The sequence below is a fragment of the Phycodurus eques genome, chromosome 9 (assembly GCF_024500275.1).
Source record: "Phycodurus eques isolate BA_2022a chromosome 9, UOR_Pequ_1.1, whole genome shotgun sequence".
NCBI lineage: Eukaryota > Metazoa > Chordata > Actinopteri > Syngnathiformes > Syngnathidae > Phycodurus > Phycodurus eques.
This window is the reverse complement of record NC_084533.1, coordinates 5225538-5241516: the sequence shown is the minus strand read 5'-3', so window position 1 is coordinate 5241516 and position 15979 is coordinate 5225538. Positions and strand designations below refer to the sequence as shown.

The 15979-nt window shown below is 41.1% G+C and overlaps 1 protein-coding gene across 1 annotated transcript in view; it reads left to right on the top strand.

The window, feature by feature from the left end:
* uvssa (UV-stimulated scaffold protein A) overlaps positions 1 to 15979 on the top strand; it is a 125937-nt gene that overhangs the window by 108893 nt on the left and 1065 nt on the right. Inside the window, exon 14 of the mRNA XM_061685342.1 lies at positions 361 to 469. Within this exon, the coding sequence (XP_061541326.1) occupies positions 361 to 469 (109 nt within the window). The remainder of the gene's footprint in view (positions 1 to 360; positions 470 to 15979) is intronic.

Sequence of the window (15979 nt, the reverse complement as noted above, 5' to 3'; positions counted from 1 at the left end):
ATAATAACATAACCAGTTTCTCCAGGATACATTGTCATTGCGTTATCCTCCTGCCCCCACACCCCACCCATTTAACATTTAACCACAATAGCTCATACATAAATGTATGACTTCACATGATTTGGCTCCAATCTGTTGATGTTTAATGTCTGTGCTGTAGCGGTTTCTGTGAGGCGAGAGATTAAAATAATGAATGTATTTTTACTTTATCTCACAATCATGATTTAGTAAATCTGAAATGTTGAATGATATTTATTTCTAGATGAGTCAATTAGCCAGAGTCAGAGCTCATACTGGTATGTTTTTAATGAGTTATTGCTAATCTGCTTCTGATCATTCCCTCAATACACTGTCTTTTAGTGCCCTTTCCATGGGCGTATTGTTCCGCGAGATCAGGAGGGTCGGCCCTGCACCCAGGAGGACCGTCAGAGAGAAGAGCAGGATAGGAGGAAGACAAAGAATAAACATGGTATGTAGAATTGAAGATGGGGTGGAGGAATGCTGCTCAAGAAAAAAAGAATTGTTTATAAAATGATTCTTATTATTTACAGATGTATCACTTGGAGTTTTGGTTCGGGGTAACAGGGTTCCTCAGTCTAAATTGTTTACCTGAACTGAATTCAGCTTTCTTTATAAATTACTTTAAATACAACCACAACTGAAAACAAAGTGCTGTACACAGATAATCAAACTTTAAGAAATAGAAACAATTTAAGAATGTATCACAATGGTATAGTTGTTAGAAGTGATGGTGCTTCCTATTAATGGACAGACTCCCAAGGTGGAAACAGTGAAAAGATGTACAGTGCTGTGAAAAAGTGCCCTCCTACTGATTTTACATATTTATCACAATTACAGTAATTGTTTCAGATCATCAAACTCGTTTTAATGCCTCACAAAGACAACCTAAGAAAATTTTGTTTCTCAATGATTATTTAATTTAATAATTGGGGGGGGGATCCAAACCTATCTGGCTCTATGTGCTATGTGACAAACTTATTCCCCCCTGAACCTAACAACTGGTTAGGTTCAACAACTAACTGGTTAGGTTCAACAACTAACAACCCTTGGCAACAATAACTCAAATCAAGCATTTGTGATAACTCATGATAAGTCTTTCAAGTGTTTTTTTGGTTTTGTTTTTTTTGGGTCAGTGGTGCTTTTTCACCTCAGAACTCTCCCACGGACGGTTTTGCCAGCGTCCCAAAGCCGTGAAAATGGCTTTGTAACCTTTGCCAGACTGATAGATTTCAATCACTTTGTTTCTCATTTGTTCTTAAATTTTGTTGAATCATGGTATGATTTTTTTTTATGATTCTTATTTTTGAATTCTTCAGACTAAGGGACAATCTCAATCCTATAGCCCCTTAGCCCTGGGTTTTGCATGTGCGCTAGAACGAAGGGGTATCCCAATTCTTCGTGGAAGGGCTAAGGAGTGTGTAGCCCTTGAAACCAAGTTTGGTCCAGGAGCTCACTTGAAAGCAAGTGATAGAGGACTCTGCCCCCGCTGAATGACCAAGAGCTTGCAAGACGGTGGAACGGACAAGAAAATACATAAATGTAAGTAACCATAATTATTGATAGTCATACTAATGACAGCCATGTTTTGAATGGTTGGTAAACGTCGCGTTATATTGAGCTTGCACATCGCTAGTCTACTGTCAGACTAGAGTGGCAAATTCACATTAAACGGACTTTTCTACAATGTACTGCATTTTATGAACGATTAGACAATTATTAAACAGCTAAGTCACATTCAGAAGCTACGTAACTAATGTAGCGTCACTACTTGTCGCTTCTGAGTACAATGTGACATTCGCTTTGCGTATAGTTAAGCTGCACCCTATGAACACTCATGTAATGCAATATTTCATCGTCGTGAAGATGTTAGCTGTAATGCCCTGTGAATTTCCTTGTCTGACATAGGGTTTACTAAACACACATGAGGTCAACGTAATATATAACCGGACACCATTTCCTCCACAGGGCGTGACAAGACAGCTGTCTTTTACAACAGCACACAACACTCCAGAAGTACAAGCCCAGTGCCAAAATGACAATGGAAACAAAATGCATGTCTAGAGTTCCTTTTAGAGGAAGATAAGCAAAAACAACATGAGGCTGAGGCAAAAAAAGAGTTTTTTCCAGCCTTCCAGCTAAAATGTACATACTGCAATTAATTGTTTGTTCTTAACGTTATATTGTTATTTCAATTACATATATATATTTGATGCATTTCCTATTTCTTATAAATATTTTACATTTATTAATAAAAAAATACAATATGTATGAATGTAAATAGTCACACTAGACAATATCATAATATGGAAATTCTCCCAGTGGCACAGTGGATGACTGGTTAACACATCTGCCTCACAGTTCTGAGAACCCGGTTTCAAATCCGGCCTCGTTTGTGTGGGGTTTGCATGTTCTCCCCGTGCCTGTGTGGGTTTTCTCCAGGTACTCCGCTTTCCTCCCACATCCCAAAAACATGCATTGGTAGGTTAATTGAAGACTCTTAAGTTGCCCATAGGTGTGAGTGTGAATGGTTGTTTGTTTATATGCGCCCTCCGATAGGCTGGAGACCTGTTCAGGGTATACCCTGCCTTTCACCCAGAGACAGCTGGGATAGGCTCCTGCACGCCCGTGACCCGAGTGAGGATAAGCGGTCTGGAAAATGGAAGGGTTGATGGAAATTCTCTCATGTCAATAACTATGTTCTGTAAATATATTTTTTTCTTCTTCTTTTTTATAATTGCGTACATGTTTTACCTCAACGCTGCAAATTGTGAGATCCTTGACTTTCATTGCCTGTGACAGTGACAATAAAGTAATTTTCTGTTCTGTTTGAGATAGTTTTTTTGTTTGTTTACAAATGTTTAGTTATGTTTTTTGTGCTGGTGGTTGTTGCTGTTATTTATTGGCTGACGATAGGCCATAAAGTCAGGTTGTTAAAATGTGGTCCTTCGATAAACATGTTTCGAGAGTAGATAAAATACAGAAATGTATGCATCGTACCATGTGGTTGGCAACATCTATTATAAGCACTTTCAAAATACCAGTCACCTTTTAGAAACTGCCAGACAAATTAAAATAAAAAATATATTTATAATAGTAAAATTCATGTGACACAAGATTGCATCTTGGAAATGTAAACAATTGTCACGTTCTGCCTACAACATAGCCAGCCCGTTGCCAGGGTTGAGGGTCCCAATTTCTTTATCTTACCCCTTCATCTTGGCTTTCCAAACAGAGGGCTAAGGGGAAGGGGTAAGATGAAGGGGAAAGGGCTCAGGGGTAGAAGTGGGATTAGCCCTAATTCACTTTGTTCGGCGGGTACTTTTTTTTAGCAAGGGGTGTCAAACGTACGGCCCAGGGGCCAAAGCCAGCACAATCGAGGATTCAATCTGGGCCACAGGATTTGAGAATTTGGAGGTGAAAATTACTGTAGCAACTCTGCAGTTTGGTGATGTGTTAAGTGTTCTATAATTTATGTATGTGTGGCTATGAATAGACTAAATCCTGGGTTGTGATGGGATGAGAAAGCCAATGGAGCTGGCACTTGGTAAGAGGGAGCCCGCGCGCATGTGTGTGTGTGTGTCTCTGTGTGTGTGTCTGTGTGTGCGTGCGTGTGTTGGGAGCAGAAGGTTGAGCAGACAATTGAGCTTGTTGTTATTTTGACTTGCTTACGACCAACATTGACACATCCTGTGTGCATTAAAGAAATTGTTGATCGTCCACCTCCACTACAATACATTAAAGAGATTGCATAAACAACATTGTGGTTGCACCGGGTGGCCGCTCTGATTTAACCGTGTTCGGTTCATCTCGCAGCGCCAGTTGTAAAAATGTATCATTGCTGTGGTATTAGTGACAAAAATGTGCAGTTTAATTTGTCAAACGCTTCATAAGAGTTTGGTTTGATGGAACCCTATCTATTTGTTTTAATTTACATTTACAGGGCAGGTAACCACTATTGGCTCAGAATGATGCTCCCACCACTAAGCTTCACTGTTGGGACTGTATTGGACAGGTGATGAGCAGTGCCTGGTTTTCTCCACACATACTGCTTAGAATTAAAAAAAGTTGACCATCAGAACAGAGAATCTTATTTTTCACCATCTTTGAGACGGACGGCCAGCTCTAGGAAGGGTTCTGGTTGTCCCAAACGTCTTCCATGAAAGGATTATGGAAGCCACTGTTCTCTTAGGAACCTTAAGTGCAGCAGAATGTTTTTCTTTTTGTAACCTTGGCCAGATCTGTGCCTTGCCACAATTCTGTCTCTGAGCTCGTCAGGCAGTTCATTTGACCTCGTGATTCTCATTTGCTCTGACATGCACTGTGAGCTGTAAGGTCTTATATAGACAGGTGTGTGGCTTCCCTAATCAAGTCCGATCAGTATAATCAAACACAGCTGGACTCCAATGAATGTGTAGAACCATCTCAAGGATGATCAGAAGAATTGGAGAGCACCCGAATTAAATAGGCTGTGTGATATTTCAGTTTTTCTTTTTTAATAAATCTGCCAAATATTTCAACAATTCCGTTTTTTTTTTCTTACTGTCAATACGGGGTGCTGTGTGTACATTAATGAGGGAAAAAAATGAACTTCAATGATTTTAGCAAATGGCTGCAAGATAACCAAGAGTGAAAAATTTAAGGGCGTCTGAATACTTTCCCTACCCACTGTAACTGTCACGCAGTGTACGAGGTTTGGCAAATGTTTCCACGAGTGGCATTGGCAACTAGTTTTGCCGCGATTCAAATTTTGAATCACTGTTGCACCAGTAGCAACTGCGATTTGAAATTTCACTCGCATTGTCAGAATGTATCAACTAGCCAATCAAAATGCACAGCTTCCACTCATGCTAAAAATACATTTCCAGGTTTCAAGCGAGCGAGAGATAGAACGGCCACAGTGCTGCCCCCAGCCCATATACATACAGTATATAAAAGTTTCAAATATTGTGTTTTAAATTAATACTTAACAATATTTATCATTTTTAATGTGCCTGTGGATAAAAAAGCAACGCTTGTGGCCAAAATGTACTCGCGCGGTACATACCACGATGGATACATTCAAATGACTCGGAGCGAACGACTCACTTTTAAAATCTCCACACTCTCGTTTTTATTCTCGCCCGCTTGCACTGTCTTTATCAACCTGCTTAACTATTAATCAATATTTTTATGGTTTATTATTGTGATTAAGTACAATATACTGTATGTGCAGCATCAAACGCCTATACAGGCTGGCTGTTCAGCGTGTTCATATATCCAATCGCTCAGTGTGCAGGGCCTTTTTTTTTTTTTTTTTTTTTTTTTTTTTTTTTGTGATGAGCCGGTCCAATCTGGTTTGACTGCAGTGTGCAGGCAGGCCTTAGAGTATCTAGTAGCTGGATTGAAGTAGCTCATCTGTAAACACTTGGGTTTTGGAAATAGGGGTTACGGTTTATGTCCCGCTGTGTAAAAATGAAAGAAAATGGGAAATAGGTTGTAGAGATGCTTGTCTGCATCTGCTGTCACGTTACTCTTTTGCAAGGCCCCCCCTCCAACACTAGATCAAGAGGTGCAGCATTGTTTGTGCGCCCCTTTCATTCTGACATCTCTCCTTGCACACCTGCATGCGGTGTGGAAACACGTACAGCAGAGTAAAAGTTGAATTTTCCTTTGAGCGATTATATTGAGTAAAAGAGTAGTGTCATACAAGGATGCAACGCCCATGTACTTAGAGCAATGGTAGCCAAACAAAACAAAACAAAAAACACGTGATTTAGTGGTCGTGTGTGGTCTGCACTCTGCCCCCTGCCCAGACACACACTAATAAAAACAAACAGAGACCCCATCTGGGGTGGCTAAAGAGTGTTGAAAGAGAAACTGCCACCGCTGCAACATTGATACCAGATATGCATTTTTCTCGTTTCTCCTCTTGAGTTTGTTTTTTCTATCCACATTCTCATGTTTCTTAGTTCTTGTATTAGCTCTTCATCTTCCTTTATTCTTCCCGAAAGCCACACAATAATTGAAAACACTTTATCCATACATCCATACATTTTCCATGCCACCAGGGTTGCGGGTGTGCTTGCGCCTATCTCAAGTCACTTTAGGCGAGAGGCCGGGTACACCCTGAACTGGTCGCCAACCATTCGCACTCACATTCACACCGATGGGCAATTTAGAGTCTTCAATTAACCTACCATGCATGTTTTTTGGGATGTGGTAGGAAACCGGACACAAGCACGGGGAGAACATGCAAACTCCACACAGCCGAGGCCAGATTTGAACCCGGGTACCAAGAACTGTGCTAACAAATGTGCTAACCAGTTGGTCACCATGCCACCAGAAACACTTGAAAAAAATAAAACCAATTTTTCTGCAGTTAGGGATTGAGAGCAGGCCTGACTGAAACTTCGAGGAAAGGACTGGCAGATGTCGGTTATGTATGATTGGGCAAAAGCATGGAGGGATTTGTATCTACAGTGCATTGAAAAAGTATTTGCCCCTTTTCTGATTCCAGTTTTTTTTTTTTTTTTTTTTACTCTTTATTGATCAGGCTTATTTCTTTCTGATCATCCAGCCGATTTTAAAGTGGCACTAAGCAGGCCAAAAAAATGGCATGTAAATTTGACACACCCCAGAGAAGAGTCATGGAAACAAGCCTACCAAATTTTGAATGAATAAAACAAATTGCTAAGTACTGTATTTTCACGACCATAAGCCGCACCATATTCAAAGGTGCAGTCTCAGTTACGGGGTCTATTTCTGTAATTAACACATACATAAGGCGCACCGTATTATTGGGCGCAGGCACGGTAAAACATACCCTAGCTTAAAACATACGGTAGCGTGCATCCACGCTAAAACAATGTTTTTAAAAAGGCAGCGGGAGCAAAACTGAGTTCGGTTGTACTTTATTGAAGTATTTAACAATGTACTCATGTTATTTTTTGATCAATCCTCATCCACAAATTCATTAAAGTCCTCATCTTCTGTATCTGAAATGAACAGCTGGGCAAGTTCTCAATCAAACACGCCATGTTCCCTCTCGTACTCGTCGGAGTCAGTCTCGTTGCCGTGCGGCTCCTCAGAAATGATGCCGGCTTTTACGAAAGCTCGAACAACAGTGCAAGCAGACACGTTAGCCCAAGCATCCTCAATCCATTCACAAATTGTGGTGTAACTCGCCCGGTGCTGCCTCCTAGTCTTAGTAAAGCTGTATTTGCCCTCTATCATCCATGGCTCCCATGCCGCTCACAACTTAACTTTGACCGCCCTGTTTACACCCAGCGGTTGGAGTTCCTTCGTCAAGCCTCCCTGAATGATGTTCTGAGTTATTGCACTCAGTCGAATGGTGAGTGTAGAGACGCTTCTACCGGGTGTTCTTTGCTCATTAATCCATTGCTCGAGTTGGTCTTCCATCTCGGGCCACCTCGCCTCGTTTTCGCGGAAACTCAGCTTCGTCTTCTTGACTTGGTGAAGCTCGTTTTCCTGCTTCCTCCACTTGCGAACCATGGATTCGTTGATCTTGAATTCTCTCGCGGCTGCTCAATTCCCATGTTCCTCCGCGTAACTGAGAGCTTGCAGTTTAAACTCTGCTTCGTAAGCGTGTCTCTTCGGGGGTCCTTAGCCAAACCGATGCACATACCGGAACTATATACCTACTGGGGGCGTTAGAAATTTTTAAGAAAAAATACACAAAAATCAAAGACGCAATGCTGGACTTACAGTCAAGAAGCATGCGGAATAACCTCATTTTTTCCGGCATTTCCAAGAGTACACCTGATAATTCAGAGGCTCAATTTAAAAACTTCATGTCGACAGGGCTGAAAATCTCCAAGGATACACTCGCTAGCATCACCTTCCAACGAGTACAGTCTAGGAGGACCGCGAGTCATACCCGTCCAATTACCGCCAAATCCGAACATTTCCAGCAGAAAGTCTTTGTATGGTCAAAATGACGGGAGCTGAAGGGTACACAGTTTGGGATGAATGACCAGTTTCCACGCGAAATCAATGAGCTACACAAACTCTTATATACTCTAATGAAAAATTACCGGCAACAAGGAAAATGCGCCTCACTCAAACTCAAACTATAGATATCTCACTTTTAAGGCATATAGCTACAGTAAAAATGAAAACGCTACCAAAAAAATTATTTATTTTCAATGATCCCACTCAAACCCACATTAGAATTGTTCCAAATTCTCGACTCTGCCATTTTAAAATTTTACTCTAAAAATAAAAACAATTTAATCAGCCGAGCTACCCTTCAGAAAGGTAAAGCAGAAGGGGGACTTGACGCACCCAATTTCAAACACTATTACATAGCGAGCCAAATACAGTACCTCATTAAATGGTTACATCCTCATGTTGAACAGCAATCTTAGCTAGAACAGATAGACTGCAATAGCACCAAACTTTCAGACCTCCCATTTATCAACACAAGTCTCAAACGCCACAATTGTTTTAAGAATCCGATTATTGCTGCCATTTTCGGCTTGGTGGAAAAATCTAGAAACCACGCAATCTCAGTTAGCACCATATCATTCCTCCCCAATCTGGCACAATCCCGATTTTGAGATTAACAAAATACCACTTTACTGTAGCATATTAGAACAAAATGGCATTGACCGCCTACATCACTTATTAAAAAATGATGTGTTCACGTCACGTGATATCTTATTCCGACAATTTCAAATTAGAGATGGTCGCTTCCTTCGATACTATAAAGTGAGAACACCAATCCTCAAAAGACTCAACACATGCAAGAACTACCCGTTTTTGTTCAGAAAATAGTCGAACTACTTCCCCAAAACAAAAAACTTAATCTCAAGTACTAATTTAATACACTTACCAGTCGTAAAGTGGGAAAAAGACCCCTCAGTGTCTACTGACATTGATTACTCTGCACAACTCTGTAGAAACACATTCTTAATGACCAAAAAATAGTAATTTACAGCTAATCCAGTTCAAAGTACTCCATAGATCACACATTACCAGAATCAGAATCATCTTTATTTGCCAATATGTCCAAAAAACACACAAGGAATTTGTCTCCGGTAGTTGGAGCCGCTCTAGTACGACAACAGACAATCAATGGACAGAGAACACTTTTGAGACATAAAGACATTGAGAAAAACAGTCACTGAGCAATAAAGGGTTGCTAGTTATCTGGTAATGCCGGTACAAATTTTTATTTATTTTTATTTATTGACAATTGTGCAAAAAGATGCAGAGTCCTCTAGCGCTTAGAGCAGTTCGAATGACTAATATAGAAATAGTCCGGTGCAATGACCATTGTGCAAAGGGTGCCGAGACTTCAAGTAGTGTATGCAGTTTAAAGTGACGAGTAGTGCAATAATCTGGGACAATTTCGATATTGCAAATGTTGCAGATACTTCTCAATCAGTGCGCAAATGGGGCAGATGCTACTCTGGCATGAGTGGCCAGTTTTGGTCAACAACAAATAGTGCAGCGTGGCGAGACGACGACAGTGAGTGCACGAGTAATATATAATTGGCCCGACAGAAATGTGACAACAAACTCAACACAAAAAGACAAAAAATTCCCAGCATATTGCAATGGAATTGTAGGTTAGGTGTCTAAGAAGTTGATTGCAAGAGGGAAGAAGCTGTTGGAATGTCTGCTATATCTAGTTTGCATTGCATAGCACCTGCCTGAGAGAAGGACCTGGAAGAGCAGGTGACCGAGATGTGGAAGGTCCGTGAGGATTTTGCACGCTCTTGTCTTAGTTCTGGCAGCGTGCAAGTCCGCAAGGGTGAATAAAGGGGTACCGACAATCGTTTCAGTGGTTTTGATTGTCCGTTGCAGTCTGAGTTTGTCCTTTTTTGTAGCAGCACCAAACCACACTCTGATGGAAGAACACAGGACTGAGTCGATGACCGCTGTGTAGAACTGCCTCAGCAGCTCCTGTGGCAGGCCGTGCTTTCTCAGAAGCTGCAGGAAGTACATCCTCTGCTTGGCCCTTTTGAGGACGGAGTTGATGTTGATCGCCCACTTCAGGTCCTGAGAGACTGTAATTCCCAGGAACTTGAAGGTCTCGACGGTTGACACAAGGCAGCTGGATAGCGTGAGGTGCAGCTCAGCCTCCTGAAGTCCACGATCATCTCTACAGTCTTGAGCGTGTTCAGCTCCAGGTTGTGTCGGCCGCACCACAGCTCCAGCCAGCTCCACTTCCTGTCGATATGCAGACTTGTCATCGTCCTTGATGAGGTTGATGACAGTGGTGTCATCTGCTAAACTTCAGGGGTTTGACAGCCGGGTGTGTTGAGGTGCAGTCGTTCGTGAAGAGAGAGAAGAGCAGCGGAGAGAGGACACAACCTTGAGGCGCCCCATTGCTAATGCTGCATGTGGATGAGGTGGTCTCTCTCAGCCTCACCTGCTGTGTCCTGCCCGTCAGGAAGCTGTAAATCCACTGGCAGATGGCAGGCGAGACGCTGAGCTGGAGAAGCTTGGAGTGAAAGGAGTTCAGGGATGATGGTGTTGAACGCTGAGCTGAAGTCCACGAACAGGAATCCTTGCGTAGGTCCCTGCACTGTTCGAGGTGTTCTAGGATGAAGTGCAGTCCCATGTTGACTGCATCATCCGCAGACCTGTTCGCTCGGTAGGCAAACTGCACGGGGTCCAGCAGGGGACCTGTGACGCTCTTGAGGTGGTCCAGCACGAGACGTTCAAAAGACTTCATGACCACAGATGTCAAGGCGACAGGCCTATAGTAATTTAGACCTGAGATTTTACGTTTCTTGGGGACTGGAATGATGGTGGCACGTTTGAAACATGATGATACTTTGCACATTTCCAGAGATCTATTGAAGATCTTTGTGAAGACTGGATCGAGCTGGTCCAGCGCTCCACTTCAAAATTGAATGGTTATTTTTGGACTATTATCATAAAAATAAGCACACGAGTCAACTTACCTTCGTTGTTGGTGACATAATGTGACAGCCGAACACGGCATCTGACGACAGCGGCACGGTAGAAAGAAGTCCAGGTTGGTAGAAAGTCGGCACTATCCCATTCACTAGTATGAAGTTACCCACGAAGCCATGTTGTCTCTGGTGAAAGTTTACAAAATGATCTGTTGTAAAATGCGCACTGCAGAGTCAGTTAGTGGTGTTGATGTTCAGCTCGCCATCTGCGTATGTCTTTAAAAAGTCAATCCATTGCTTTTTTTATTTCCTAATTTTTTGGGAGTTTAAAAAAACATCACCGAGCTGTTCTGTAAATTGAGGCATCCAGCGAAGACACATTTTCTGGGTATAGCCATCGTTAGCTTGCTAACTGCACCCTGGATGGGCTTTAAATGGGCCTTGTTATGGAAGCTAAGCACAGGTAACTCACAACTGAGCAGCATCACCAAACAAAATAAACTTGTATAGTGGGCGAGACAACTCGCACGAGAAAGTATATGCATCACGGGCTGTTTTTTTAGCCCCCCCCCCCCCCACATAATCAGCAACATTCAAATGGTGAAAAAGATGCTAAAGCTAAATCTCAACAATTCCGTACTTCAAACATTCGTTCATTCATTCATCTTCCGCTCCGCTTATCCTCACTAGGGTTGTGGGCGTGCTGGAGCCTATCCCAGCAATCTTCAGGCGAGAGGCGGGGTACACCCTGAACTGGTCGCTAGCCAATTGCAGCACACATAAACAAACAACCATTCGCGCACACATTCACACCTATTTAATTTATTTATAAACAAAACACGCATATCTGCTTAGAGCCTATTTAATATTCCATATCATGGTGCTTGCTGCTGTTTCTCAGAATTCTTTGCGGTGCTCCTTTAACTACAAAATAACTACATAAAATCAAGCTAAATGTTGCTCTTTACTTGCATTTGTTCCATATTGTTGGCCCAACAATTTCCATGTTGTTCCATATTGTTATGAGTGTGCGCATTTGCTATACTGTACATCGGGCTAGGTTGGTATTTGTGAATTTATCATATGAAACTCTCGCTGTGGCTTGTGTGTTAATCAGTGGCATGCCGTTCATTTTCACTGTATTACTAAGCGACTTTGTAATTTACTAAATGTGTGAGTTGAAATTTCTCAGTTTTCTGTGTCTGCAAAATAAAACAGCCTATTTGTCCTTATGTGAGTCATTGGGTGTCACATACTGGAATTTCTCATGTATAATGTGCTGTTTTTACCCCTCAAAAATTGTCAAACATCAATACTGGGCATTATACATGGGTATAGGAAAATAAAAATAAATCATACACTTCGAAATACAGTATGCTAGTGCATGTATTTTCTTTAAATGACAAACATCCATTCCAATATGAACTATAGGGCTGGGCGATATAGACATTACATATCTCGATATTCATGCCAGATATCTCGATAACGATACGATAACGATATTACTATGTGTTCAGTGAAAAACTAAGATTTTTCTTAGAAAAAGAAAAATATCAATTCAAAAGGATGTGGAATGTGCAGTTTTTTAAGTTGAACATACTGACAGTGAACATTCACAAAGTCAGCAATAAATGCAAACGAATGTGTAAAGTGCAGTTTTTAAATTAGAACTTACTGACAGTCATCAATACAAACAAATATTCACCTTTCACTGCATTATCTAGAGAAATAGAGGTACAATATAAAACATAAATATATTACAACACAGATAAATAACCACATTAAAGCAGATTTGTTTTCATCTCACACTCGCGCTTTCTCACTCACACACATACACACAAACACATATGCACATACAAGACAGAGATGTCACACACCCACCCTTTCTCTTTCTTCTAAACAAAGTTATTGAAATAAACACAGCAAAACGTACCTATCACGAGGTGTAGCCTGTGTCCAAAGCACTGAACTCGAGTCCAGCCATTCACCTCCAACGCCTTGATCATGTTGGATGTGTTATCGGTGGTCATGCAAACCTGTTGGTACTCCTTCAAATCCCAGTCCGCTAATGAATCTCTCATGAGCTATATTCTCTCCACTATGGTCAAACACCTAACACCTAAACACCTAACCTACAATTCCATTACAACATGCTAGCAATTTTTTAACTTGAGTTCGTTGTCACATTTCTGTGGGGCCAGTTACACATTGCTCGTGCAATCACTGTAGTTGTCTCGCCATGCTGCACTATTTGCATATACTGGCCACTCATGCCAGAGTAGCATCTGCCCCATTTGCACACTGATTGAGTAGTATCTGCAACATTTGCACAACCAACATTGTCCCAGATGATCGCACTACTCGTCACTTTAAACCGCATACACACCTTGAAGTCTCGGCGCCCTTTGCACAATGGTCATTGCACCGGACTATTGCAATATTAGTCATTGGAACTGCTCCAAGTGCTAGAGGACTCTGCATCTTTTTGCACAATTGTCCAAAAAAAAAAAAAAAAAAAGGTACCGGCATTACCAGATAACTAGCAACCCTTTACTGCTCAGTGACTGTTTTTTTTTTTGTCAATGTCTTTCTGTCTCCAAAGTGTTCTCTATGAATTGACTGTCTGTTGTCTCCAACTACCGGAGACAAATTCCTTGTGTGTTTTTGGACATACTTGGCAAATAAAGATGATTCTGATGATCCCCGGGAAAAAAGGACTTCTGTAGACATTGGGTCTTGAGTTCGAAGTTCGTATTTATAAAATGGACTGATAGACTGATGTACGGTTCAGTTGTCCGGCTCGACCACAAGTCCGTGGTTGTGGCAAAATAATCAATTTCACGGAGCTCGGATTCAACATTCATTTTACTTTCTTTGTGAAGTTTTGGAATCGCCACTCGATTAAAATGTGAGCATTATTTTGTCTAGGTATACCTACAAAGAAAATTACAGGGCTCTCTCATCTTTTTAAGTGGGAGAACTTGCACAATCGGTGTTTGATTCAATACTTTTTTGCCCCACTGTATATCTCAAAGTCTGTCAAAATGGCTGTCTATTATCATACTTTGTCAAAAACAAGGCTAAAATCCTGTAGTCCGATCTAGGCATTAGCAAGTAAGTGGTTAGTGTCAATGATTTGTTGCTGGTGAGATTGCCTACATTTAAATTGCAGTATCACATTTATGTCACTTGGGTGCACCACTGACACAACATTGAATACAATATGTAGGATTCAATTTAACTATTATGAATAACTGATTCAGTACATGCATTATATATATATATATATGAAAAAATTAGCAAATGTGGATGATCACTAACTTTAAGCATATGAAAATATGAAAGGTGAGAAAGTCATTAGTATAGTACATAGGTATAAGACTTCCTGATTTGGGGGGTCGACTTTGGGGGTTTGCATTATACTCGAGCGTATCATACATGAGAAATTACAGTAATAGTCGAATAGCCAGCAATGTTAACTTAACCAAAGATGTGCAGGTGAGTAACTGCACTATGCTCATCATGAAAAAAAAAAGTGATGTGATGCACTGTAACTGCAAGAACTGAACTGTGATTACTGTGTACTGTAAATCTGCCAGTCCGGTGACTTTGCTGCTGTTTTGCTAACAGTCCTTCGCCCGTTTGCTTTTGTTTTCATCGAAGGCTCTGGTATCTGTGGCTTATGATATGCACGTTGCAATGTTTGTGGAGTTCTATTATAGACGAGAACACAGTTCATCAAGCAAACATAAATGTCAGACAAATGTAACCCAAGTGACCTTAAAATGCTGTTTTTAAATGATTTCATTTTTTAAAGAAAAAGAAATCTTCAAAGTTTCTTTGCCCTGTGTGAAAATTTAATGCCCCCCTAAACCTATTAACTGTTTGGGCCATCTTCAGCAGGAACAATTTCAATCAAGTGTTTTCTATTACTGGCAATGAGTCTTTCACATCTCTGTGGCGATAATTTGGCCCAACTCTTCCTTGCAGAATTGTTTGAAATCAGTAAAAATGGAGGGGTTTCGAGCATGCACGGCCTTTTAAAGGTCATGCCACTGCATTTCAGTCTGATTCAAGTCTGGACTTTGACTGGACCACTTCAAAAGCTTCATTTTGTTTTTTAAGCCATTCAGAAGTTGACTTGCTGGTGTGTTTTGGATTGACATCCTGCTGCAGAACCGAAGTGTGCTTCAGCTTGAGGTCACAAACTGATGGCTGAATATTCCCCTTGAGGATTTTCTGTTAAAGAGTCGAATTCATGGTTCCATCATCACAGCAAGTTGTCCAGGTCCTGAAGAAGCAAAACAGCCCAAGGCAATCACTACTACTACCACCATGTTTGACTGCTGGTATGATGTTCATTTTCTGAAATCCTGTGCTACAGTTATGTCAGATGACACACACCTTCCAAAAAGATCAACTTTCATCTCGTCAATCCATATAATGTTCTCCCAAAAGTCTTTGGAGTCATTCAGATGTTTTTTGCAACAGTAAGATAAGCCTTTATGTTCTTTTTGGTCAGTATTGGTTTTCGCCTTAGAGCTCTGCCATGGATGCCATTTTTTGCCCAGTCTCTTCCTTATTGTTATGTCCTGAACACTGACCTTAACTGAGACATGGGTGGCTTGCAGTTCTTTAAAAATTGTGCCTTTGTGGCCTCCTGGATGAGTACTTGCTGTTTTATTGGGGTAATCTTCATAGGCTGGCCGCTCCTAGGAAGGTTCACCACTGTTCCTGGTTTTCTCCATGTGAGGATAATGGCTCTCCTGATGGTTCGCTGGAATCCCAAAGCTTTAGAAATGGCTTTTGTAACCCACCGAGAGATGTCAATTACTTTGTTCTGGAATTTCTTTGGATCGTGTCATTTTGTTGCAGCTTTTTTAGATCTTTTGTGCAACTTGATTTTGTTGGGACAGATTCTGTTTCAAGTGATTTGTTGATTGATCAGGCGTGGAGGTAATCAGGCTTGGAGGTGATCAGTGAAAATGTACCAAAAGTTGTGATTAGCCACAATTAATTCATGATTTAACAAGGAGGTAAGTACTTGTTCAACTTTGAATAGTTTCTTTTTCTTAGTAAATCAAATTACC